The following is a 27,199-nucleotide window of genomic DNA, read 5'->3' as shown; positions in this document are numbered from 1 at the left end:
ATCGTGATTTCTACTTTTATCCCTAGTAAATTCATCGCATCCATTCATCGTGAAAAGAACATGCAGCATCATACTCGGACCTCGATATTCACCAATATATGCAGCATTCGTCGAACGTGCTGGACAGTGGCATGGCCGAGACGGGACCGAGTTGGGGGATGGGAACACAAGTTGTTTGTTTGGCCAAGATACACAGCAAGATGTTTCAGAGATGTAGTGGTGTGCAATCAACAGAACACATAACACGCCAACAGCCGATCCATACAGTGCTATAAACGCGTTCTAAGCGGTAGTGCAGTCGTTGACGACGCGCCTCCTTTGGATGACGGTCAATGCGAATTTGATGGGTACAGAAACACGATAGCGGCAAGACATGGTGAATGACACCTCCTGCCTTCGGAATCATGTCCAACAACTCAATACGAAGAGTGGTAATCATTCTTGTTATTCCATCACTATGCGAAGATCTGCTATGCGAAAACAGGGGTCAGAGGTACCGCATCTCCTCGGCACCATCGTGAATCCTACAAAGTGTAGATGGTTGAACGATGTTCTACATGGTCAAAGTTTTCCTTACTAAGTTACCAAAGGACCTAACACATGTCTGTGTGTCTGTGTGTATACCATTAATCTTGTTTACGTCTCTCATCGACCCTTGATGGGATGTAAACAACTCGAATAGCAAAAGAAATTCACGTCCTCGCCATCAACAACTACGCTCTGGTCATATCCAAAATAGCATCCCCTTCTTCTTTCTTCCCAATTCTACAACTAACAACTCTTTCGTCCATATGACATATTGACAATAATCATTCTTATAGGTATTCCAGTATCATTTCATCATAAGATCTACCAAAGAGGGCATAGTTGGTACTATCCTTCACCATGCCCTCACCTCCGATCTCACCTACACCGAGGAGATGGCGCTCATCGCCTGATCGACCCCATCCCGATTTCGCAGCTTTACTATCAACGTTCGAGCAGCCCTCTTCATCATCTTCAGCTCCTCATTCTCCCAATTCAGTTCCTGAATGGGCGACTCCAAGAGGTGTACTTTCCGACGACAATGACAATGATGAAGCGGAAGTAGAATATCTCACCGCTACCGCCGGTGATGATTCGACAGCAACAATCGATCCAAATATTGATATCGAGATTAGAACTACTTCTCCTTCACCTCAACGTCCAACAAGATCGACTCGACAACAACATTCAGATCTTGGTTCGCCGCTCTTGCCGCCAAATAGAGGACAGCTGTTTGGTGAAGATTTTGAAAGGAATGAACTCTCGCTTGGACCTCGTGGTATATTCTCCAACGAGGGTGAGTCTTACTAGCGGTTATCACACAGAATACCCAATGCTGATATTTATTATCAAAATCTCTGACTCAGATCGACCTGCTCAATCCTTCGAATCTTCCTACCCTATCCCTCCGCAAGCTACCGGTCAATCCACAGCAACTATCGATGCAGCATACGATGGTGTCTTATCCCAACTTGACGCTTTGGCGAATCCCATCCCTGCAAGACTTCCATTCGCACCATCGTCGTCCTCTTCCTCATCAACCAATCCCTACTTGCCTCCAAGCACCTTCCATCCTATGCCTATCAGACAACCTCTAGTCGGATTGGGAATCAACATGAACCCTCAACCGCCCACCTCACCTGGTCTGGGGAATTATCAGCACGGTAATCTATCAAGATTATCTACTGTCACAGAACGAACTGAGAAGTCATCTTCACCTGCAAGCTCTCATGGACGTTCAAATTCACATTCACAGACCTTATCACCTACTTTCCCTGGTGCATATCGAGAAGGTCCTTCAAAAGCTGTTTCAGCTTCTGCATCGACAATAGCGGGCAAATATCCTTTACCGCCCAGTCCCACCAAAGTCCCTTCATCACCTGTCAAGGGACCTCGAACAGCTTTCTCGACTGGTACGGGTACTGCTCCAGGTAGTGCAGCTGGTACACCTCAGGGAACGCCTAAGAAGACTTCGGATCTGATCAAGATATTCGAATCTAAAGGAGATAGTGCCGCTCCGCCACCTCAACCCAAATTCATTCCTACTTCTCCCTCTAAATCTACTCCCTCTAAACCCTCTTCAGCTCCTACTTCGAGAACCGCAGGTCCACCTAACGAAGGAGGTAGCTCGGTTTTTGAAAGTGGTGATTATGTCCCACCATCATCGTTCCGAGGACCACCAGCGACTTCCTCCGCTCCTACTCTACCACCCAAACCGTCCTCCCCTCTCTCTCAAGTAAGGGGAATGATAGGGTCCTGGAGAGCTAGATCGAGTACTATCTCTCAGAGACCTTCCGGATCATCTGGGCTTGGAGCTAGTCCAAGTAGAGATGGTGCTTCGGGCCTGTTCAGGAGTGGTACGGGTGACAAAGGGTGGAATGTATCTATCAGGAGGAGGAGGAATGAAAGAGAGCTGGCTGAACAAGGTGAAGACTCTCATGAAAGAGCAAAATCCTCTGAACAAAGAGAAAGGGAGCAAGAGGAAGGAGAGAAGACATCTGAGAATAGTAGTAGTATACATGAAGAGAGGAAGGGCGGAGAAGCTCCTAGTAGATCAGGTAGTTTGAGGAGCGATAAGAAATCTTCTGAACCTAAACAATTGACCGGGGATGTGAGTGTTACTTACTTTCAGTTTAGATCAGTGTAATGAATATTCAGCTGATAATGGACTCGCTGCATAGCCTATAAGGACAGGAGCGTTGTATTATCTGAATGTACATGATCAAGATTCCAGACCCAATTTCAAATGGGTACAAGCGGATGGTAGATTGTATAATGAAGGATTGGAATTGAATTGGGTGAGCGATAAGGGAAGGGCCACTGTGACTTTGGATCTAGAGTTTTGTGATGGTGAGTCCGGTCGCTCAATTGCATATTCAAGCTGATTGTAGATATCATGGCAGAGGTCGCTTCCACATATAGTCCGAATAATCCCATGGCTGGGGATGATATTGGTGCTGCTGCTGCGAGAAGACAGGGTCATTTGGCAGATAGCCTTTATCCCTTCAAACTTGTGGGTCAGCTGATGTGCATACGATCTCATAATAGCTGATGATTCTCTGGTAGGTGTACGATGATGGAGTTGAAAGATTGGCTTGTGATAGTGCTAGAGATCGAGGTTAGTTGTAGGAATATAGCGACCATACAGGATACAATCGGGCTGACGTTTCATCTCTAGTTCGATGGGTCAACGCTATTTGGACAGTACTTGAACGAACTCGAGCTGCACCTTCAGCATCCCTTCGAGCCAATCGATCATCGTCCGATCATGGTTCAGAAGCAGGTGGTTCAGCTTCTGCCCACTTCACACCTGCTGAAGGTACCCAGCCACTTCCTTCTTCACCTCTGCCGAGCAGTACCGGATCTCACCCACTGTATACTACCGATGATGCGGTCATCGAGACTTCTGGTGGTCTTCATGCTCCGATCGTGCAACGAGGCAGTAGGAAACTTGCTGCTGGTGGATTAGAGCGGACTAGAAGTCTGAGAAGAGTAGCCAGTGAAGCTGATCTCAAGGAAGTTTCCGCTCCTCCTTTACCTGAGAAAGATCTCCGTCTTTCTCCAAGAACCACGACTGGCGCTGGTATTCAAGATGTACCCCTCACTGCTGAAAATGCCGAAAGACCATTATCAAGAGATTTTACCTTTGCCCACGGTATCAAACCGCCAACTCTGTTCAACACTTCTTCAGAAGGTCCATCGAGCTTACAAACTCCCGCTACCGGCTTCCAATCTCTTGGTGGCACTTCTTCACAGTATAATACTGCTACTCCCGGTACTGTCAGTCAACCTTTGTCAAGTCCTTCCAAATATACCAGTGCAAGGTCAGAAATCGCTCCTACACCTACGACTGTCAACCAACCTCTGTCGGTGTATACCGCAGCAATGGGAACTCCTGCTTCCTCCAGCCAGCCTTGGTCTGCTCATACGGTACCGCCACCGGCCCCTTCGACTGTCGGTGGTTATCAATCTGCAAAAGACTTGAGCTCAGGCCAATCCACATATACCGCTCCTCAAGGACCACCTTCGACCATTGGCGATTATCAATCTGCGAAAGACTTCCGCTCAGGTCAATCAACGTACGCTGCCACTCCTGCTACTATCACTCGACCTCTCTCCGAACAGGCTTGGACTGCTCAACCTGGATCTTCCACTCCGGCTGGGACCACCAGAGATATACCTTCTTCTGCTTCGGTATATACTGGTCAACCTGGTTCAGCAACTCCTGCAGCTACTACTCGGGATGTACCTTCTTCTCCATCACTGTTCACAGCTCAGCCAGGTACTCAGACGCCTCTAACAACCGCCGAACCTTGGACCACTGCTTCACCCGGTACTGCTAGACCACTGCCTTCCGAACAAGCAACAGCCGAGGCTTTCTCTCCCACAGCTTCAAGCTACACTGCTAAACCAGGCTCTCAAGCTCAAACTCCTGCAACAACCGTTCGAGGAATGTCGACTCCTTCAAGTCACACTGCCGTGGCTGGTCCTAACACACCTACACCGATGGGTACAGCTCAGCATTTCAGCACCGAGCTCTCAGGCCACACTGGACCCACTCCAGCAAGTACTGCTCAGCCATGGACCTCAGCCACGTCGGTACACACTCCTCGAGGCCCATCGCCTTCGGGCACTGTACCCTATACACCTGCAGGGGTTCCTCAGGTAGCTATCACGGGTGCTTCCCCAAGTGCACCTCCAACCGATGAAGGACGATCTCCGTATGGCACGGCTCAGCAGACTATCACCACCGGTCTGACAGCGCCCACTCATCCTTTCGGAAGTGCTCGAACTGGTACCGAAGGGTATACTACACCATCTGGGTTGCTTGGATCTCCTTTCCATACTCCACCTCCGGGAGATCGATCTTCCTCTCGTATGTCAAGGAGCTCCGGAGCCTCCTTCGCTACGGCACCTCCGCCTGTGCCATCTCGAGATTCCCACTACTCTACTGCTTCACCTGGCAATACAACTACCAAAGCTTCCTCGACCGCCTCGAGTCCAACAAGGTATTCATTGCAAGATGCACCAGTCCCAACTTACGCTGAATCTGTTAGAACACCTTCAGTATACCCTACCGCCACTCAGGGTGATAGCTACTTCACTGCTCAAGCACCAGGCCGTCCAGCGACAGAATATGGTACCGCTAATGGAGCTGACATCCAACGATCAGAATATCACGAACGACCACCTACAACTCGATATGCTACCGCCAGGATCGATCCTCGATATACCGGTTCGATGGGTACCGCACCTACCACATCCAGTAGATCACCCAGATCATCGGAATGGGAAACTGCACCTCCTCCACCTATCTCTAGAACAGCTTCTTCGGATGCACATTCAAGTTCGGATCGATTGACGGACGGTCTTACCTCGAGAAGAGGTAGTAGAGCTTGGACTCAGGTCTCTCATCCAGACTCGGATGACGAGCTGCTTGCGGATTTGGAAAGAAGATCTTCGAATGGCAGTAGTGTGTCCATAAGAACCAAGTCGAAATACACGACTGCTACCACTGTACCTACGCCCTCGAGGACTGCCTATACGGCTCGGACGTTCGATCAAACTTCGAGGACTCTTTTGGGCACTGCTAGGGAGAATACGTTGTATACTGGTGCTAGAGAGACAGTATATTCGACTGCTACAGAGTGGCAAACTCTACCTTCGAACTATACCACTGTACCTGCTACCCAGTAAGTTCACTCTGCTCGATTCCTTCGACCAGCAGCTAATAAATGTATCTATCAGATCGTATTACACCGCTAAGACTTCTCAGACAGCTCCTATCAGAGCTGAAGCTCCTCCACCATTATCGTTCAAGCCTAGTGAGCCGGAGAGCGTTTCGACAGCCTCAACGATACCTATTCGACGGATCCCAAGAGTACCACCTCCGGCACTATCCTTACCTCCTCCTCTGCCTACGCCACAGCCTGCCGCCCCGCCTTCTCCAGTCTTCGTGGCTCCTCAGATTCGGCAAATGCCACCTCCCTCGCCTTCTTTCCCGTCTTCTATTCCTGCTACATCGAGATCACCAACTACCGATGTGTCCAGTACTGCGATGACGGCGACGACAAGAGATCTGGCTACCGGAAGTGATGTTAATAGGTTGCTCGTGAGTGGTACTCCAGTTGAATGTCCTGTAAAGTCAGTCAAGCTGACGTCAAGCTTTGTAGAACTTCTTGCAAGGCCAGGAACAAGCCAAACAGGGCCAAAATACTCGGGTCGGTAATCAGCTTGATCGGATTGAGCGAAAGGTCAATCAAATCGCAGAAAATCAAACTGCTTTAGCAGACAGAGATGGTCCACCACCTGTTCCTTCCAAAGATCCCGATGACTCACCTCCATCATCACCTTCGTCCATCACTTCTACCACCTCGTCAACTTCAACTGCTCGACCAGTGACTCCGCCACCACTAATCATACCTGAAGTGATCAATCAGCAGTTCGATGATTTACGGAATTTGCTCGGTACTCTCATCGGCAGGCAGGAAGATCTCTTAGGTCGACAAGACGAAATGACCCAAGAGATGAACCGAAGGAGAAGTTTCGATATCGAACTACCTGATAGAGGACCTGGTATGGCTCGACTTGAAGATCTACTCAAGAGGGTACTTCAGCGTGTTGGAGATAGCGAGTTTGCAGATGAACTACCGTTGCCACAAAAGGAGAAGAAGATGTACCCTTCCTCTTTTCCTGCCACTCCTAGAACCGAAGGTACCAGAGAAGGATCGATGTATGAAGGAGGTGATAGTGTATATGGTAGTGAATTTGGTGCAAGAGGTAGAAACGCTCCAGCCAATTCGATTGCATCAAGCTTCGACCGACGGCGAAGACGACCAATGAGCGAAGTCTCATCTAACCTGATGGAAGGTGAAATACCTGAACCAGAATTTGATGAAGAATTCGCTTTATCTGGATTACCGCCTGATACGCCTCCTGAGGAGTTTTTTTCTCGTCAGTCTCAATTCCCTCGTCATTTGGTGGGCCAACGATCCAGACAAGGTCCAGCTCTTGTCCAACAACCCGTTCAACCTCAACATGTTCCTCAACCTGCTCCTATCCAAGAACAACCTGCAGAAGAGGAGTACTATGAAGAAGAACCTGAACAGCAATACGAGCCTGAACCTGAACCCGAACCGGAATATGAACCAACACCTGAACCGCAACCTGAGGCGATAACTGAATATGAACCTACTCCACCACCTGCACCAATGGAAATGACTCCTCAACAGACGCCGCTTCAACCTCCCGTACCGTACCGAACTGATGATGATTACCAAGATGATAATGAACAATATGCCGACGAGGGTATCCAAAGAGGACCTTATAGACCTGGACCACCGCCTCAACCTGTCGATTTACCTACGCCTGTCAACTCGCCTCGAAACATGCCACCATATCAACCTACTCAACCTGGTATGAGACCTGGTTTCGCGCCTGCTCCCGGAATGCCTGCTCCTCCCATCCCTGGTCCCGGTATGATTGATATGCCTAGACCTTCGTTGCCTAGAATTGCTGGTGTTCGTGATCCGATTTCTACTACTTAGTAAGTCAATCATATCCGACATCATTGTATTAGACGACTGATTGTATGGAAAATACAGTTTCCGACGTGGTTTCCCTCCTGGACCTATGGGGCCTATGGGTCCAATGGGTATGTTCCCTGGACCAATGGGAATTCCTGGTCCTGTGAGTCTACTTTGCTTAGTATGATAAACTCTACTGATGAATGACACCAGGGTATGGGTCCATTTATGCCTGGTCTACGTCCTGGAATGCCCGGCTTTGGTGGTCCCATCGGTCCTGTGAGCTTATTCTTCTTTCATCTCTGATAATGCAATTACTGATCTTCCATGCTGTAGAATGTCAATCCTTCGCTTCGTCGAAACGGTTTCTTCCCTCCTGGTGTCAACTCGACTACAGGCGATTATGGTCTCCCCGCTGCTGCTCGATATGGTAATGCCGGTCTTCCTCCTAGTGGTCCTACGTCCATGGGTGTTCCCAGACCACCTTCTGGAAATACCACCACTGTCGATACTGGTCTTGGAAATACTACTACTGAATCCACTGTTACAACTCCATCTGTCACATCTGTCACTACTGAAGAGATCGTTACTCCCGCTGCTCCGACGATCGTACTTCAAGAACCGATACACATGCCCACGGAACATGCGATGACTGCTGATTTGCCACCTATACCTCTTTCCGCTTCTCAAGTCGGAACAGTAAGTGTTACTACAGTGTTCGTGTAAAGATTCACGGTATTGACTATTCTTCATAATGATAGGATGACAGTTTCAGACGTGCTTTGGGTAACACTCAAGCACTGGCTGCTGCTCAAGGTGAACAACAAAACGAAATGTCAAGATACCTCCATGGAATGAGTGACCAGATTGCCGATGGAACCATGGCGACTCAAAATCAACTAGCTGAAATCTTAGGTGATATAGCAGCATTGAGAGAACAGATCAAACCTAAACATGTTCACGCTCGAGTCTTACCTGATGGAACTGTCATGCTTGACAACGGAGATATCGTCGATGGAATAAGAGGTGCTCCTGCACTTGTCACTCCTGGTGCACCACCCCCACCACCACCGCCTGTCTCTGCCTCACATGTCGAAGGTAGAATCTTACCTGATGGAACGGTTATGGTTGGCGGTAAGATCGTTGATGGAATCAAAGGTGCTCCGTCGGTCGCTGCTCCTGGTACACCTATGATGGAACTGGATGAAAAAGTGGAGGAAACTGTGAAGGATATGGAACAAGATAGAAGATTGGCTGAACTTCAGGAGAAGAGTGAGTCTACTCATCCTATCAGCGTCCCTTCACCGATCGTCTGGCCGAAAAAGACGATACTGACTATTATGCTTGTATGATAGTCGAAGAACTCATGAGCAAGACTGCGCCACCACCAGTCACTATCCCTGCGCCTGCACCTGCTGAACGAATCTTCGAGGAAGAGGAGATCATTTCAATGAGGGCTGATTCCGGTACCGAAGCTCCTGAGCTGACACCTATGCCTATTCCTACCACACTCGGTGATCCTACTCCTCTTCCTACGCCTGCTCCTGCTCTGACTACAATCGGCACACCGGTTCCTACTGTCGCTCCTACGGCTATTGGACCGAATACCGACATTCGACGAGAGAAACAGGTCATCAAAGAGCGAGAAGTCATCCGAGAAGGTCCAGTCGGTGGTCGTCATAAGGAGGTCACTATTGTCGATGAGCTGGAGAAGGATATGGTTACTACTGTTCCTCCTGGATCACTTCCACCCGGATCAGTTCCACTGGTGGCTTCTACTTTACCTTCTGGATCGGCTCCACCTGGAACTGTATTAGCTGAAGAAGAGAATGTTGCTGTTACTGCTGTCCCGACCGCACCCGGATCTGGAGGTGCTGCTGCTTCCGGTACGTCCCCACCCCCACCTCCTCCTACCGTTCCACTATCGATCTCGGTGCCGACTGCAGTTCCAACAGCTGCAGGTCCAGGCACCATCCCACCGTCAACAAGATTCAACCCAAGAACTGGGAAACCGCTCACCTTACCTCCTCCTCTGTCCACCCATTCCATGTCACCTATTCAAACTGAATCTGGTCTTGCGCCACCTACTCTACCTCACTTGATACGTGAAGAGCATGAAGAGGTAAGTCATCGGCAACTACTTTTGCCCAAAAGTGAATCGGCTGATCGTAATGCTTCTAGATCATCTCCCGGCCTGCTGATGCAGGACTACCTACTCATACGCATACTACCACTCGAACGTATACTCAGGTTCCTGCTGGTTCTGGTCCCGCTGGCTCCGGTCTTCCTCCTGCAACTGTCATGGAGGATGCACCTATATCAGCTGTGCCTCCTACTGTTGGTCCTTCGGCTTCTCTTCATCCATCAGCTGGTAAAGCTGCTACTGTCGTGCCAACCACAGCGCCTCCTCCTGCTACCGTGATTCCATCTGCTTCTGGTGTTCCTTCAATGCCTATCATTGCTCCTGGCACCCACAAATCTGACCATCAAGGCGTTGTCGAACAGGCACCACCGAATATACCCACTACCAAGACTTCTCACGAAACTCAAACGGTGGCTCCTGGACCAGTCCCTATCGACTCGAAGAACGAATCCGCTTCTCATACCGTTCATCCGGGAGTTTCAGTCGATGATCCTTTTGCCGTGGTTCCCCCTCCTACTGCGCCATCTGCTGCTGCTCCTCCACCGCAAACAGCAAGTAACGTACCATCTGCTCCTAAACCAGTTTGGGATACCAATCATCCGAAATCGCCTAAACCCTCTAAAGCCACGTCTCTTGCTAACGTTCCTACCGAGAAACCAGCATCTGTTGCTGGTGGTCCTCCACCTGCTACGACTGCTGCTAATGTTCCCTCGGTTGCTGAGGGACCTGCACCAGCTGTCAGTGATACCGGAATGGTAGCTCCTCCACCTGCCTCCGCCGCTCCCGCCGATACAGGTGCTGTACCTGATCCTCCCCCAGCGTCAATTGGTGGTAAGAGTGGTGTCCATTGGGATCCTAAGATACCATCAAAGGAAGTCGCTACGACACCTCCCAAGTCTCCGAAATCACCCAAATCTAAGTAAGTTACGCCCATATCATCATTTCAAAATAGTAGCGATGCTGATGTCTCGGTTTCAAGACCTTCTACCGTTGCCGACACTACTGGTGCTCCTGCCAACATACCTTCTGGTCCTCCATCTACAGACCTTGCCAATGTACCTGTTGGACCAGAACCTGTAACAACCTCTCACCCTATATTGTCCGGGGCTGAAGTCCCAATGACTGTACCAGCAGCTTCCGAAACCAAGGTTCAAGAAACAACCCACAAACCCGCTTCAGCCGGTAGTGGCATCCTGAAAAAACCTAAATCGAGCGAGAGTCTCAAGACTACCGCAACTCCTCCACCGGGTGTTCCTCTTGTTCCTGCCGATACCAAAGCCCATTCCGACCACACCACCGTCGGTAAGCCATTTCCTACCCAAGGAAGTGGTAAATCGACCAGAGTCAGCGATACAGCCCATGTCGACCATCTTCCTACTCTGGAAGAGCTGCAGATGGAAGGTAGAGATCTCACCGCTCATCCACCTGGCACTAATGTTCATGTACCTACTCATCCAGTGGCGTCTTCCGGTTCCAACAAGCTCAAGAAGAAACCACCAACTTTCGCTGAAGGTTCCGTTGCTGATCCCGCTAATGTTGTCAGTAACATTCCAGTTGGTCCTCCTACAAGAAGTGGTACTCCTGCTCCATCAATGAAAGCACCCACACCTGCTCCTGTGACGATGGAGGAAGTCGTCTTACCGGATGGTCGAACAGCTTACATACCCAGTAGACCAGCAAGTCAAGCTGCTAGTGCTCCTAAAGAAGCTGCCCCTCCAACTGCACTCGGATCTGCCCCCCCACCTCCTGGCGATCGACCATCAACCGGTAAGAAGGACAAATCTTCTACTAGTGCCGCAGATAAGGAGAAAGCGTCTACAGCTCAGAAAGATACGACACACACGGGTATACCAGCAGAGTCAGAAGTAGGTAGAGGACATTGCAGTGTTTGCTGTCCTCATGGACCCAGAGCTGTTGGAAGGGTACCGATCGAACCTTGTGAACATCAAGATGGAATATTGGGTCAAGCTGCTAAACAGCATACCGCACCTACCGGACCAAGATCCAATAAATCAGCAAAGATCACTAAAACTACTCCACCTGGATCATTGGGTCTCCCACCTGAGACTGAAGCTATTGGTGGACCAGGGGATGAAGTGCAAATGGGTGATGTAGTTGGGTCAGGAGATAAACCCAAATCCGGACTTCCAAGTAAATTGTCGAAAGGTCAGAAGAGCGGATCACCGGAAGAGGCGATGGAAGATGCTAGGAAACTAGCAGGTGAGCAACTATCTGACAGTTGCTGTATCTGGAATTGATAGCTCATGATCATCCAAATCTCCTAGCTAAACAAAAAGCTGCGGCTGAACAAGCTGGTAAGTAACTCGAAGATATGCGTACGTCAGGGTTACAGCTGATTGTGTATCTGTGGGTAGCTCTAGAAGCGGCCGAAAGGGATGCCAAGCTGAAAGAGAAGGAAGCGAAAGCGAAATTGGCCGAAGAGAGACATCGTCAAAATGTCGAGGCTTTGGCGAACTTACAGAAAGCACTTGTAAGTCACTATGCACCATTTTGACTAGTTCATTTATACGCTGACACTGTCAAATATGCAGGATCTTCTCGCTACGGATAGCAAAGCCACCAAGACAGCGAATGACGAGAAGGCTAAAGCCCAAGAGAAGAGAAGAACAGATAAAACAGCTAGAGATAAGAAGATCACTGAAGCTTTGGATAAGTTGGTGCTTGATAGGGAAGAAGCTAAGAAGAAAGAAGTTGCTAATGAGAAGAAGCCTGGTGAGTTTGTATCCTACTATGGGTTTGAATCCGACGACCTGTCTTACTTATCTTGTTCGTTGGAATAGGTACACAAGCTATCTTGGATGCCTTGGCGTGAGTGACTGTCTTTTTCACCTTCTTGGAAAGGTCAGGGAGGGAAACTGATCATCCTGGTTTCGTTTCCACAGCAAGAAGGGAGAGTCCGAATCCGCTTTCTTACGAAAGCTTGCCCTTGAAATCATGGAACAGAACTCTAACCAGCATACACAAACTCAACAAGCTGCTAAGGCAGCTGCGAGGGAGCAAATTGGTTTCAATTTGGCTGGATAGTGAGTTCTATTCTTTGCAGTGAGATATTGAGGTATATGTACTGACGTCAATTAATCGTCAGCTTGGATGATTTCTCGAAAGCACTTTCTGTAAGTACAGCTGATGCATGCCTGGATACATGTCCCAAGCTGACTCTGCTATAGGGTGAAGTACGAGTACTTCTTAAAGAGGTCGGAGATCTAAGAGAATCAAGAAGAGCATTGTACATGGAGCTGGCTGAATTATTGCTCATGAAGGGTAGACAATCCGCAGGGTAAGTTGGCTCCACCACAGCTGTCGCATGTCCAGAGCTGATCGAATATGTCAACAGTGATTTGATGGCTGTCATACCATACCCTGCTGGAGCACCCAAGAACCCTGCTAACCAACCTAAGAAGGAAGAGAAGAAGGTAGGTATCCGGTTGTCGTTTTATCACAAGATTTGTCGCTCATGTCGATCTGGTTCAGGATGGCGGTGGTAACCAGAATCAACAAGGTCAAGGAAAAGGTAAAGCACCTGCTGGTGTACCTGCCTGGGCAGCTTGGCACCCTATGATGCCACCAGTCATGGGCAGACCGTTACCTCAACCTGGTGGTCCACCACCTCCTATGACAATGAACATGAGCGGAGGTATGGTACCTCCTCCTCCTCCATCTGTAAGTGGTCCTTTCTCCTGGAGCATACTACGGAGATACACAGGCTGATGCGATTTGATCGTGACAGGGTAAACCACTTCCTCAACCATAATCGATTGTCAAATAATCTAGAATACATACCCAGCTTTGTGGCTCTTCGGTTTTCATTTCGGTATACCCCATATAATTGTTTCTATAGATATTATATACATTGATTTCATCCTCAGGCCTTTGTCTTCTTTTCTATATCTGGTATATACATTTTCTTTCGTATACTTGTACATTTGCATGCTTGATGAACGATGATGAACGAATACATCCAAAACGAGTGGCAAAGTCGAGTCACGTGATTACCATAGATGTTGACTTCTTACGAGAGATGTTTTTTTCCGAACCACATACATAATAGATGTTGATTAGGATTCACTTTGTTCATCTTGACTTGAATCTCATCAGAAGAACAGAAAGCAAGATGCTGGGATCAGCTCTTGCTAGGAAAGCAATTAGACTGCGATCCCTGCGTTCAAGAAGGTTATTGCACAGGTAAATTCGGTCGTACCATTCCATTCTCCCTCATTCAGCTACGTCCACTAACGATGAACTTAAATATCAATAGTTATGATCGACCTCCCACACCATCTATCCCATACCTCACTCACTTACCACCCTCTTCAGAGCCCACTCGTCCTTTCCCATTATATCAACCCCCACCTCCCCCCGAATATATCCCTCTGACCAAAGAAACCCTCTCTCAACTGCCTTCCGACGAATCGCTAAACAGACAACTGAAAGATCGCCTGACGGAAAAGGCAATTGAAGGTCTGCCTGAACTGACTGAAGAGGATTTGAAGGATTTCTATGCTGATTTGGTGCAGACTGGAATAGATAGTAGAGAAGATGATGTACTTGCTATTGAATCGCCGGGTGGACAACTGAAATTACCTTTAGATATCAGGGAGAGGGAAGATATCTTGAATGAGCTGGAAAACAGATTGATAGGCTCCGGAGACATCGAACAGCAAGGTGGACTGATGAAGATAGATGAAGAATCGAGCAGTGCACCAAAGCATTATAAGATATTTGCTGCTCTCGCTCGGCTGGGTGTACCACAAGATGGACCTAGTGGGACTAATAAATCACCTGCCGGAGCTATACAAACTCAACAAGGCGTAGATATACCACTAGGATTGGTCAGCAAGAGGGAATGGAATGTACTATTTGATGAGTTTGTGAGTTTAAATGATCGCCTCACCGGAAACTCGATGGCAAATCAATTGACATTGTGTGTCTTGGTAGATCCAGAGAAGAGACGCTAGAGGTGCAGAAGCCTTGTTAGACGTAATGACTGTGAGCTCCTATCTTATTGAGACCCGACGATGATAGTCAAGCTGACGAATCATTCATAGTTACATGGTGTCCCTGTTGACGAGACCAAGATTGAGGAAATCATCAAGGTAGATGCTGCTGCCGGAAGAGTAGATGATGTAGGCCGACTCACGGCTGAAATGGCCAACAGTGAGTATTCCACGATACCATGAATCTGAGCCAAGCTGAATGTGAACGATAAAGGTGGACTGGCAATATCTGATTCGCATAAAGACCTGTTCATTCTATCGCTTTTACGTCACACACCCTCACATCCTCAGAATGCAATATCTCAACTCACCTCAGCAGAACAAGCTGGCCAACCATACCCTCAATCTTCTTACCAAGTCGTTCTCCAACATCTCACTCAGCCCTCGCCACTGTTCCAGCCCAACGCACATACTCGAGCGTTAGCATGGGACCTGTTTGCCAATATGCGACTTTCAGCTCATCCGACGCCCACCCGGGAACTGTACACTACCATGATCAGGACATGCGGAGAATCTGCTCAGCCTGAACCTGAACGAGCGAGGGATTTATGGATTGAAATGACGGAGAATGAGAAGATCCAACCCTCGAGAGAAGAATACAGCGCGATCATTCGAGCGTTAGGATCTACAAAGAAAGATTACCTAGAAGCTTTCGACTTGTTGCGTCAGATGCTGGCCAAACATCACGATGCGATCTACACACCCTTCTCGTCGGAAGAAGATGGCTTACCAAGGTTCTCTCAATATGTACCTACATTGGAAACCTTCACTGGACTGCTGGAAGGAACGAAACGAGCAGGAGATCTGAATCGAGCGAGATGGATTTTGACTGAGACTGTCAAACTGGCAAGAACGGGGAAGATGTTGAATTCAAAAGAATGGAGAGATGGTATAGATGCGGATTTGTTGAGTGGGATATTCATGACGTATGCTAGTTGGAAGCCATTAGTCAGGAGAGGTGCGGTCAAAGTCAAAGATAACGATGAAGTACTTCAAGAATTTGGTGAAGATGGGCAGATCAAGTCTGAGATCGAAGCGAAACAACTTGAAGAAAAGAATGTAACGGATGAAGAATGGCTAGATGTGGATGTGATGGAAGAACTTGTCGAATCGTCTTCAAGCAAATCGGAAGCTATACAAGATTCATCGAATTCTCAATCTAATCTTCCTCTTACACCTCAATCATCTGCTGACGCATTGCGAGAAGCTACAGCGCTTTTCCAACGAATCTTGCATGACGTTGCTTCACCACCCAATCCCGATACGTATCTGCCATTCAAAGATGTCGTTCTCGGACCAAAACTGATCAACTCGTACATCTCTGTGCACATGATACACTCCCCTTCTCTCGCAGCCACCAAGAAAGCCTACGAAGAAGCCTGGTCAGCTGTATCTGAAATCACCAAAGGGAACTTCAAGCCGAATGGATGGAGTCATCTGCAAATCCTAGAAAAGTGTTCACATGGCACTAGAGCTGGAATGACCGATTCAGATAGACCAGTAGCTTTCGAATGGGGACAAGCCATATGGGACGAATACCTATCTTGGTCTACCAAGGCTACCAAAGAATTGGAGACGATCAGTGAACCGTCAATGAAAGATCGAAAGAGGTGGTTAATGGGATTAGGTGATCGACAAATTGAACGAATTTGGAAATCTGCTATTCGTCTATTCGCATTATACGATTCCACACCTTCCAAATCGTTACATATTCTTGAAGAGTTCTTTGTTCGATATCCGCCTGAAGATATATTGAAAACCTATAGACCTCTTCCAGAAGTGAATGGACTGAAAATCAAATTGATTACACCTAATTCTACTCCCGAGGCAAACGTCCCGCCATACTTGCTATTCAACGATGTCAAATTATTGCATGAGAAGTTGATCAAGAACGATGATATTAAGGGATTAGGTAAATTGACGTTTTATATGAAGAGTTATGAGATGATGTTGTTGAAGAGAAGGAAATGGAGATTCAGAGGTGTTGGACAGGTCAAAGAGAGGAATAGAGGAAAATACGCTAAGAGGGAGAGGAAGAGGTTGGAAAAGGCCAAGGTGGAGATGATCGAGGGAGATGCTGAAGGAGTTGATTAGATTGGATGTTGGAAGATGATATACCCTGCACTTGATATACACATTTATCGATCAGATATACATACTACTCAAAAGATTCATGCATCATTTACCACCTCACGCTATCTTCACTTTCGAGCTTCTCAATAGCATTTGGTTAGATTGTCGAGCACTACGTGCGAACAAGATATTCATATTGCTTTTTTGAGATGATGACAAGTTAGATCATATCACCTTTTTCTAAACCATTCTCTCAACATTGAATCGTTCAATGAATAGCGTAGTGAAATGCAGTACAAAACATTCATTCCAACGTTATATGTTATATGTTATATATGTAAGTATACAAACCCGCTGTATCATGCATTTTCAGTCCATTCAGTATCCCGTGAGCATAAAGATTCGCTGGAAGACAAATTCGATCGTAAAAGACTAATCCCTCGTATAATTTCCACCTTCATAGCGTCAAATCCTTCCTATCGGTTGACCATGACTAGGTACGTAATCCTCATCTACCCTAGCCGTATCTAGGTGTTCTAATAATTGCAAGATGAATTTCGATTCGAATGATGAATTGGTAAATACCGTGATGAGTGAGTTGGAAGTCGTTCGTAAGATGTTAGGTGCCATCACCAAAGCTGTGAACGTGTACGAACGGTCAAACATGTCAGATATCATTCCTTGTATTCCGTAACATTGGATGGAATGGATCAGTAATGCAGTCAGATCACTCACCCAAATTTCCCGGAGTCATCTTGGTCACTCTGACCACATCATCTTTCATGAACAGTTGAATAAAGCTGATCACAAATATCAAAACCCTTCGATTATATATAGGTAATCTCTTTAAGAAATCGATTGATTCTTCGCATGTTTTCGAAGCTGATAAAGCATCGTTATATAGACTTGAAGGGATAATGGGATCTTCTAATTCGCGTAACCATAATTTGAATAAAGAAGATGCAACATGGGGATCATCTATACCTTTCTGCGAATTATACATGACAGGTTCCATCAGCTTTTATTACCGAAGTCAAGTCGTGATAGGGATCGATCATGAGCACTTACAAGTTGATAATGTCCTCTATCCATCCTACTCTTCAGCTCATTCACGCTATCTCCATCACCCGGTACTCTGAATATACCTTCGGCTTGTAACCCACCCAAAGCCAAGATCCCATCCGCCAAGAAAGGCAATATCACAGGTACTTTTAATGTGGGGTAGGCACGTTTCTGTAGATCCATTATTCGATCGAGGGATTCGCCATATACAGATGGGTAGAATGCTGCGTCCTACATATACAAACAAGCACATGTCAACTCAATCTTACGATTTATGGGAATAGCCAGACGAAATTCACACTGGCATGCTCGATTTCTCCTACAGTCAGAGCTTTCCCTCTTCCACCTTTCGCAGCGAGGACCTCCAATTTGCCAATACAATCTGCGAATATAGAACAAATCGGTATCAGATTCCCTTGTCTTCACTTTGAAGATATAGCGTGCATGTATCTTAATCAGAGTCTCTCACTCACACTTGGACATAATTCCTATCCCATCTGCTTTTTCACCCGCATTGATCCGCAGGAAATTCTTGACAAATGGTTCGAAATTCTTGCTTGGTCCAAAAGCATTTACAAGTACGCAGAAAAGTTGGAAACCCAATACGACCGCGTCGCTACCCAAGTCACGGACCAATAAGCGAAAAGAGCAGTAATGCAGATCGGAGTTCTACTTCTACTCACTGATTAGGATTCTTAGTCAACTGTTTGATTAATTGACAATAAACTTCATCCCTCATCTCACTCGATGCTACCGAAAGTTGGATCATCCATCTGATCTCCTCTAACACTTGCATCTTATCATTTTTGATACCAGCTCCTCCTCCCATTCCTTCGGTACCGCTAGGTTCAGGTTCATTGTGAGATGCAAATCCATTAGCCAACCTGCCATTCCTGTCCGGATGACCATTATCATCTTTCCTTCCATTCAACGCTAGACTCGCCAAATTCAAATGCGAACTACTAGACAGTAGCGGTTTGGCATTATCGACCGGTTTATCCCTTTCTCCCATGACATGTTGAATCACTTTGAACGTGACTATTGCATCTTTAGCCAAATGTTTGGATAAAACCAGTAGAGGTGACGTGATAGGATTCTTCTGCCAATTGAGGATTCGCTCAACAGGCACTTTCTGTCTCATTATTCCAGATCGTTTAGTCGCAAAGTATTTGCGGGCGAAATCATCCGTTTGGAACGCTAGGATCTCACTGCTGATCTCTGAGGGGAGGAGGGGATGTAATCTGATAATGATGAGAGAGTCGTCGATCAGCAAATCCATCCTCAGCGATACTGATCGCGTGTATTATAAAATATATAAATCATTCTGCTCACCCAGTAGACAGCCTCTTCGTCTTGACACTTCCAACCTGTTCCACATAGATCGGCTCGGCGGGCATTCTAGGTAATCCAGGTGTGGTACTTCCACTCGTACCATTCACGCCATTCATGACGGTCAATTCTGTCGGTGTATCCGTTCCATTACCCTGAGTATCAGAATTAGATTCATTCGATTCGAAAATTGGTCCAGTGATCGTGGTACGGGATTTCTTGAGAGGTGATCCTCTAGCTAATGAGCCTGTAGATCATATGGCATATCAGTCATCAAAGTCTCAGAACTAAGTATTTCAGTACTAGATCTTGACTCACTGGCGAAACCATCACTGGGACTAGGACTACCTTCGCCCAAACCCAAACTCAATCCTTTAAATCTCCTTCCAGGACTCTTAAATCCAGTCTTCACAGTTAACACCTGTGATTTCCTTTTTTCCCACCATCCTCCACCTGCTGATCCGGGAGTTGTGAAATCCGACATATCAGTCTCGTTGCCTGATCCTTCTTCTACTACACTCAGCTGTGACCCATCGGTGGAACTTATCGGATTGGAAGATAAAGAATCAGAAGCGTTATGCGATATTATATTTGTGTTGGTATTCAGTCCATCTCCCATCAAATTATTCTCCTGACCATTTCCATTAGCAGTATAGGAGCTAGGTGTTGCGAAATGTCCCAGGACAATAGCCTCTAACGTCTGTGAATGAGAGGTACTATTGCCATTACCGTAAGATGAACTAGGTGTAAGTGAGGATGACCGATTCGATTTTGATGGTGAGTGTATAGGACGTGGGACAGTGTTTAGAGGTGAATAAGGTGGTCGAGGATATGCTTTGTTCGTTCCTGGAGTAGATGGGGATTGAATTGGGTTAGGTGAGAATAGGCTGGACGATCGATTCTGTCTGTTTGATCGGGAAGGTGTAGTAGGGACTATCCGCGATGATGAAAGATTGGAGGATGATGAGGGGGATTGGGCAGTGGGTCGATTAGGCAGTGCAGCTCGCTAGGCAAATGACAAGAGCTTTAGCATTGTTACAACCATATTGAATAGGCGTTATCGTACGTTAAGAGGTTGGCGGAACAAAGGGAGCTAGACAAATGAACGCAGCTCACCTGTATCAACCCGAGTGGGATCACAAAAGCATTGCCTCCAGGTCTTCTCCACTGAGTTTTGCCAGTTAATGTATCTTTTTGAACGAAAACGTCAAGGGCAAGGACGAATAGAAGTTTACAAATGGGATGAAAACATTATCAGCTTTGTGTACCTTTGTTATGTTGAATGATTATGTATCTGTCCATATGTACTGTACGTGACATTCCTTTGAGGCAAATCAAGTTAGAGAAGTACTCACTATAGTAATAACTTCGATTACCTCTCGTAGCATCTGCGAGTTCCCACCATTCTCCATCGGGTGATCGTGGTACGCTACGAGAAAGATGATTCATTGGTCAAGACTGGGTAGCTTATGATGATCGCGATTAAGGATACACTTACACAAATGCTCCTACCGGTGGATCCCAACTACATTGACCCGAAGCAGGGCAAGCGAAGAAGACGTGTTGGGTCTATGAACCAAGAAAATCCTTATAAGCTAGGATCATTCATCATCGACAGACAACATTGAGTTTGCGCGTGGTGTTAGATAGATACATTGAGATTCAAGGTACACTCACCAAAGGATCAGCAATAGTAACCCAAAACTGAAGACTCCAACCTAATGTTGGATCTTCACATTTTGCCAGTGCATCTCGGACGTCTAATCCAGGAGGTAGATAACCTCTATGACCGATTTCCAGATCCCCGTTGTCATCACGATCACCATCGATATGTTGTTCACTCTCATATGCTCCTGTTCTTATTCCTACTCCTACTCCGCTAGGAGGATTAGCTGGACCAACCCATACTCCAGGACTACCGGAATTACTGTTGCTCCCTGAACTCTTACTTGGATTCTGGCTCATTGGACCTATCCTACCAGGTGAGATATGACCTCTATTATATTCCACCTCTTCCTCTACCAAGTGTCGAGCATCCCGCAAAGCCTGTTTCTCCTCTTGACGATTGATGATTGAGTTGGGACGCGGTGAATGAGGGATCGAAGAGTACGAGGGTGGTAGAGTAGATTGACGCGTTGGGGTTGATGAGATAGGCTCAGCTAAAGTGATAGGAGCTTGAGAGTGAGACGAGGAGGAGGAAGAGGACGATGTCGACGTCGGTGGTGGTTGGGACTGAATGGCTGTTGACATTTTTTGACTGAGAGCCAGCCTTGGATTTGCGTTTCGATCCTCGGTCCTCGTTCCCTTTGCAGAAGATTAACTAGGATATGGACTGCGTTGTACCACAAGCAACGGCGAGGAATGTATGATGATGTATAAGGTAGACAAGGCTGGTCTATTTAGGTTGGGTGAATCGAGCAAACAGGAATGTCGTGTTGTACACTAGTCTGAAAGAACCAAAGTGAACCTAGTACTACGATGAATATCGAGTGAATGTTGATTCCGTGCCTACTTGCCGAGTACGGGTATATTTATAGAATACACTTCAAAGTTTCCGAGAGTGATGGACTATTGTTGCTTGCTTGTTATATCTTGCTTGTTGATTCGTTGAACAGGAGTGACTATGGATGTGATGATGATGGTGGACAATGGTCGATTGCTACATAGTACCCAAATGTCGCTTTGATACTCGGCCATGCCCACACGGGGATCTGTGCGTACACAAGCGAACATCATACCAAACACGGCGTATGCACAAGCGACCATCAACGCATCAACAATCACAGCAACCTAGTCACAGAGCATGCATGAACACTACCATATAATATATACATTCCCATATCTATCCCTTGAACCATCCATACTATATGAGTCTATTGAGCAACGTGCCAATCTAACTTGTCAGCCCATTTCTTATCCTTCAAGGTCAATAACACTTCTGCTACATCCTTAGCACCATTACCACTTAGACAGCTATGAGAACAGTACATCAGCAAGTGATCATGTCAAGAAGGAGAGAGGAGAACAGCGAGAAGAAGCGATGACGATACGGGGAGGAGGGGGCGAAGGAGAGGATGTGAGAGTGGGACGAAGAAGCTGATGAAGGCGGGAAAGTAAAGCGTCTCGTACTCACATGACAACATCCTTGTCTTTTGGTAACGTTTTAGCCAGCTGCATACCACCCCAAAGACCGTGACTAGATTCCAAGGCAGGGATGATCCCTTCGAGTTGAGTCACCATCTTGAAAGCTTTCAAAGCTTGAGTATCATCGGCGACAATATATTCAGCTCGACCGGTATATTTCAAGTGGGAATGTTCGGGTCCAACAGAGTTGTAATCGAGACCTAACAGCTCAACATCAGTCATCCATCCCATATTTTGCAAAAGCAAGTGTATAACTCACCAGCACTGATACTATGTGTAGGTACCAATTGACCTTCTTTACTTTGAATAATATACGACGAAGCACCGTGGACTACACCGATTACTCCCTTGGTGAGGGTAGCAGAGTGTAAGTCGGTATCCACACCTATCGTCGCAAGTTAAACGGTCAGTCACCTTATTCACGTCGTTCCAATGAAAATAAAAAGCTCTATGAAGGTGGATTTACTCACCATGACCACCAGCTTCAACACCAACCAATCTAACGCTTTCATCCCCAATGAAATCGTAGAAAGTACCAATAGCGTTCGATCCACCTCCAACACAAGCTACCACGGCATCAGGCAATTTACCAGCTTGCTCTTGCATTTGCGACTTGATCTCTCTGCCAATCACTCTCTGGAAGTCTCTCACGATGGTGGGGAAAGGATGAGGACCGATAGCTGAACCAATGAGGTAATGGGTATCTTCAAGTCGAGTGACCCATTCTCTCATAGCTTCGTTGACGGCATCTTTCAGTGTTTGTGATCCGGCCGTGACGGGGATAACCTATAGATTCGCGCATGGATATCAGCAACGACCAAGGAAAACATACAATTGACAAATCCGCTCAGAAAGGGAGTTGACTCACATTACCACCCAACATCTTGATTCTAAACACGTTCAACTCCTGTCTCCTCACATCCTCTGCTCCCATGTAAATGTCACATTGCAAACCGAATTTGGCGCAGACAGTAGCAGTAGCCACACCATGTTGACCCGCACCCGTCTCAGCGATAATTCGAGTTTTACCCAATCTTTTCGCGAGAAGGATCTGTACGATAAGAGAATCAACTACTGTGTTATGTCAGTAATGATGGAAATTAACATACCTGACCGACAGCATTGTTGATCTTGTGCGATCCAGTATGATTCAAATCTTCTCGTCTATTCAACAATGAATGATCAGCCTACACACCGTCATTGAAACATAAGCTCAATTGATGTTTGTAACGCACTTTAACCAAATTTTAGCACCTCCCATCTCCTCGGTCAACCTCTCAGCGTAATACAACTGCGATGGTCTATTAATATATCCAAACATATCTTCAAATTCTTTCCAGAATTTAGGATCTTTTATAGCTTCCGCATGAGCAGCTTCCAATTCACTCAAACAATCAACCAACGATTCCGGTACGTAGGCACCACCGAAAAGACCAAATCGAGAAGGTAATTTCCCAGGTTGGTCAACTTGTAATTCAGGTTTGGCAACTTCTCCTTCAGGTATAGGTAACACAGGTTCCACCTTTGTTTCTCCTTCCCCATTGGCATTGCCATTTTGGACGATACCGTTCTTCCTACCTAAAGGTGGAGGATTTTGACCATGTAGTGTGATTTCCCTACAGAAGTATTCGACTTCTTTACTGGCTTTTTGAATATCGGGATTATCCAATACCAATTTGATGATTTTTGAACCGACTACCACGGCATCTGATCCAGCAGAAGTAACGAATTCGAAATGCGTTCGATTGTCTACTCCGAATCCTACCGCTAATGGTACGGGTGTGAATGCTCTGATCCTGGCTACCAATTCGGGGAGGGAGGCTGAAATGGCTACTCCGGCTGAAGAACCTGTAACACCCATCTACATAGGTTATCAAACAGTCAGCTATAACAATTTTACAGGCTCATACGGGATATACGGAATATACGCCATACCTTGGAGACGACGTAGATGAAAGAATCGGCGATAGAAGTCAAGAATTTCACTCGGTCGATACTCGTGGAAGGAGCAATAAGGGGAACGTATGACATGCTAGTGAAAACGGACCATCAGCTGCTGATCAGATAAACATGAACAATCGAGCAGCTCACCTGTGTTCTTGACATATATTCCTGAACTTGATAGCTTCCTCCGGTGGGAGATCCACAATGATGTAACCATTCGCACCTGCTTCTCTTGCATCTTTCACAGCTAATTCTTCACCGTAAGCAATAAGGGGGTTGTAGTAGCCTAGATTGTCTAAAGTTTCAGTACACACGTTACAGTAAGTTTCTTTGCATTAGAATCGCACATACCCATGAAAATAACGGGAACCTTTAATCCTAATTTCCTAGCTTGTCTAACGTATTCCAAACAATCAGAGTAGTGAACATTGTTTTCGATCGCGATCTATCATACATACAACAATATATCAGTCAGCTAACACACTCTGGATAGAGATAAACCCTAGGTGTTCTACCGATGTTACGCGAGACCATTCATCTAACTGTCTACTACTCTGCAATACGGCAATCGGCGGCATCACTCACAGTGTTAGCTCTCTGGATGGTCGGTCCATCCGCAATGGGATCACTGAACGGTACACCCAATTCAATTATATCCGCTCCTCCAGCTTCCAAAGCCATCATGAGTGGTACGGTGGCATCTCGAGTTGGGAATCCTGCAGTCAGGAAAGTGACGAATGCACTGATGGGAAAAAAGGACAGATATGGATCAGCTATGTCTTCTCTTTCTTATCAAGTAGCTTCGTAGACATACGGTTGGTCCTATTTAATCAACGCATATATCAATATCAATCAAACAGTCTGTACTATATCAGTTATGAGATGTGGTGACTGACCTGTTCTTTCTTCTCTGCGAATACTCTTTTCAGATGCTCAGACATCTTGTAACGGCTTGTAATATCTGATATGGGTAGTAAGGGATGTATGAAGGGGATATACAAGCTGAGTGAGTGAGTATATCGATAAGATATAGTTGACTTTCAGACTTTTTTCCATTCGAGTAGATGAGATCGAGCCCACGGACAATTGACCGGCGATGGACGGGCATCACCAAACGCAAGAGTGCACGAGTCATCGCTTAAAGGGGTAGCACACATACACAAATACATTCCATATCATACTCGTACTACTCGTACTGGGACTGTATGCGATTTACATCCGACGTGATGCTGTAGAGAAGGTGGAGATTGTATGCATGAAAAGTCAAAACAGTGCATGCTATAAAACGATGTTGATATAAATCACTTGATATGTGCAACTCGGCTTGATACGTAAGGTAGATTTCTACATTTACAACTTTGATCTTTTTTCATTAAGTGATTGTTATACAAGTTTGATCTAGGTGGATTTTTCCTGGTTGGAGAGCACGCCTGATTCATTTCACCAAGAATTGTTGGGATCCGATTCAGGTTTCAACCTTGACATCCCGTTCATCCATATTCTCATCCTCGTCAATCGGATTATAATTGTACCCTACAGATCCTGCATTCATATCCATATTCATATTCGTGTTATTACCGTTAATCGATTGAAAGTGTTGTTGATTCGGTAGTGGGGTAGAATCATCATGAGCTGCCCAATTGATATATTCGAATCCTGATGTACCTCCTACGTGTTCAGGTAGATTCGATCGATTGAGTTGAGATAGGTATTGAGCGTTTACTTGATTTTGGATTTGATCTGAGTCCGATCCTATGTTCTGATTATTACCACCAGCGGATGGGAAATTACTCTCGATCCCTTGTGAGAGCGAACTACCAACTTGCGGTGATAAGCCAATGGTGGGTCCTTGGAGATGCATGAATGATGCGTTTACAGCCGAATTGGGTGTATTTCCTGCGTTGATCCCTGTCGGTTGAGGTAACATGGGGAATCCTGTTGTAGCTCCATATAAAGGCTCGGAGCCGAAAATCGAGTTGTTGACATCATAGCTGGTATCATGATAGGTATTGATTGGGGATTGCGCCGAGTGTTGGAAGTTGGTAGAGGATGGGCTAGATGACGCAGGCATTTGCCATGGTTTGAGACGAGTCGGAAGGGTGGAAGTGGAAGGTGGTAAGGGCTACGTGTAACATAGTAGGTCAGTCACCTTTCCAAGTAAGAAAAGGATATAGCTCACGTTCAACTCATCAGGTATGTCTTTGCCCTGCAATTCCCCAGCTTTGCCTTCCTTAATCAATTCACACAACTTATCAAAAGTCAAACCTGTCTGTCCTTCTGTTCCCTTCGTTTCCATCATTCTCACCGCTTCTGTTAGATGATCCATCCTTGAGAGCGATGAAGTACCTGGAGGTCGAGCCTGAGTCTCATTTTGGGTTTCCGGAGGAGGTGAAGATGGTTTCGGCAGAGCTTGAGAAGGTCGATGAACGTATGAGGTGTATGTCGAGAATGGGATGGAAATGTGCTTGATTCTAGGTTGGAGGAAGCGAAAGTCAGTGTGTGCCCCGTTAACTAAGTGATTACATGGTGATCGGAGAAAAAGAAGAAAGCGAGGTCATTAATGAGCTTGTGTACCAACCTTGTAGTGAAATAGAACCACTGAGCTTCTGCTATTGTCTTATCAATCAGTCCAGGTGACATCTTCTTTCCTTTGATTGCGTCGAATACAGTCGGTAACCCAGCCTATTACATCGTAGTCAGACATCGCCGACCATAGACTCTGAAATGAAAGCATTATAGTACTCACATTGAACATTGGATCTTCGGTGAATTTGTAATCCTCAAACTCTTTGAATACTTCTTTGAGCTGAGCATCGTCATACTGTACCGAAGCCGAGGAAGGAGCGGTACCGCTCGAAGGGGTAGAAGTATTTGTGGGCGATTGCCTCTTAGCAGGTGGGAAAGGCGGTGGTAGTATTGACATCTTGGTGGTACTCCTC

General features: G+C 46.4%; 5 protein-coding genes across 5 annotated transcripts; 2 read left to right on the top strand and 3 right to left on the bottom strand.

The window, feature by feature from the left end:
* Positions 1-885: 885 nt before the first annotated feature.
* V865_006557 (uncharacterized protein) lies at positions 886-13,465 on the top strand (the record flags this gene model as incomplete). Its single annotated transcript, XM_066230315.1, has 27 exons — positions 886-1,321; positions 1,392-2,635; positions 2,706-2,874; positions 2,928-3,037; positions 3,091-3,142; positions 3,203-4,591; positions 4,679-5,717; positions 5,773-5,905; positions 5,993-6,136; positions 6,198-7,570; positions 7,629-7,713; positions 7,764-7,829; positions 7,887-8,249; positions 8,312-8,822; positions 8,906-9,672; positions 9,732-10,588; positions 10,673-11,913; positions 11,979-12,008; positions 12,069-12,184; positions 12,246-12,426; positions 12,495-12,522; positions 12,597-12,737; positions 12,800-12,827; positions 12,882-12,991; positions 13,049-13,127; positions 13,186-13,374; positions 13,442-13,465. 27 exons carry the CDS (start codon positions 886-888, stop codon positions 13,463-13,465), a joined length of 10,905 nt encoding a protein of 3,634 aa, XP_066086412.1.
* A 360-nt stretch (positions 13,466-13,825) lies between these two features.
* On the top strand, positions 13,826-16,802 carry V865_006556 (uncharacterized protein; the record flags this gene model as incomplete). Its single annotated transcript, XM_066230314.1, has 5 exons — positions 13,826-13,896; positions 13,970-14,582; positions 14,650-14,700; positions 14,760-14,868; positions 14,923-16,802. 5 exons carry the CDS (start codon positions 13,826-13,828, stop codon positions 16,800-16,802), a joined length of 2,724 nt encoding a protein of 907 aa, XP_066086411.1.
* Positions 16,803-17,246: 444 nt separating this feature from the next.
* Positions 17,247-21,422, bottom strand: V865_006555 (uncharacterized protein; the record flags this gene model as incomplete). Its single annotated transcript, XM_066230313.1, has 12 exons — positions 17,247-17,419; positions 17,517-17,769; positions 17,850-18,074; positions 18,143-18,225; positions 18,317-18,459; positions 18,527-19,084; positions 19,176-19,419; positions 19,491-20,178; positions 20,289-20,362; positions 20,528-20,601; positions 20,671-20,741; positions 20,850-21,422. The coding sequence occupies 12 exons, from the start codon at positions 21,420-21,422 to the stop codon at positions 17,247-17,249; spliced, it is 3,159 nt and encodes a 1,052-aa protein (XP_066086410.1).
* A 623-nt stretch (positions 21,423-22,045) lies between these two features.
* V865_006554 (tryptophan synthase, beta subunit) lies at positions 22,046-25,201 on the bottom strand (the record flags this gene model as incomplete). Its single annotated transcript, XM_066230312.1, has 13 exons — positions 22,046-22,145; positions 22,306-22,516; positions 22,576-22,701; positions 22,787-23,102; positions 23,185-23,367; positions 23,426-23,480; positions 23,552-24,177; positions 24,252-24,348; positions 24,408-24,546; positions 24,612-24,705; positions 24,846-25,002; positions 25,075-25,082; positions 25,157-25,201. 13 exons carry the CDS (start codon positions 25,199-25,201, stop codon positions 22,046-22,048), a joined length of 2,157 nt encoding a protein of 718 aa, XP_066086409.1.
* A 524-nt stretch (positions 25,202-25,725) lies between these two features.
* V865_006553 (uncharacterized protein) lies at positions 25,726-27,183 on the bottom strand (the record flags this gene model as incomplete). The annotated part of the gene is made up of 4 exons (XM_066230311.1): positions 25,726-26,382; positions 26,440-26,731; positions 26,839-26,942; positions 27,007-27,183. The coding sequence occupies 4 exons, from the start codon at positions 27,181-27,183 to the stop codon at positions 25,726-25,728; spliced, it is 1,230 nt and encodes a 409-aa protein (XP_066086408.1).
* Positions 27,184-27,199: the final 16 nt, after the last annotated feature.

This window comes from Kwoniella europaea, chromosome 2, assembly GCF_036810445.1.
Source record: "Kwoniella europaea PYCC6329 chromosome 2, complete sequence".
Classification (NCBI taxonomy): Eukaryota; Fungi; Basidiomycota; class Tremellomycetes; order Tremellales; family Cryptococcaceae; genus Kwoniella; species Kwoniella europaea.
Note: the sequence above shows the minus strand (reverse complement) of the source record. Positions and strands in the feature narration are given on the sequence as shown.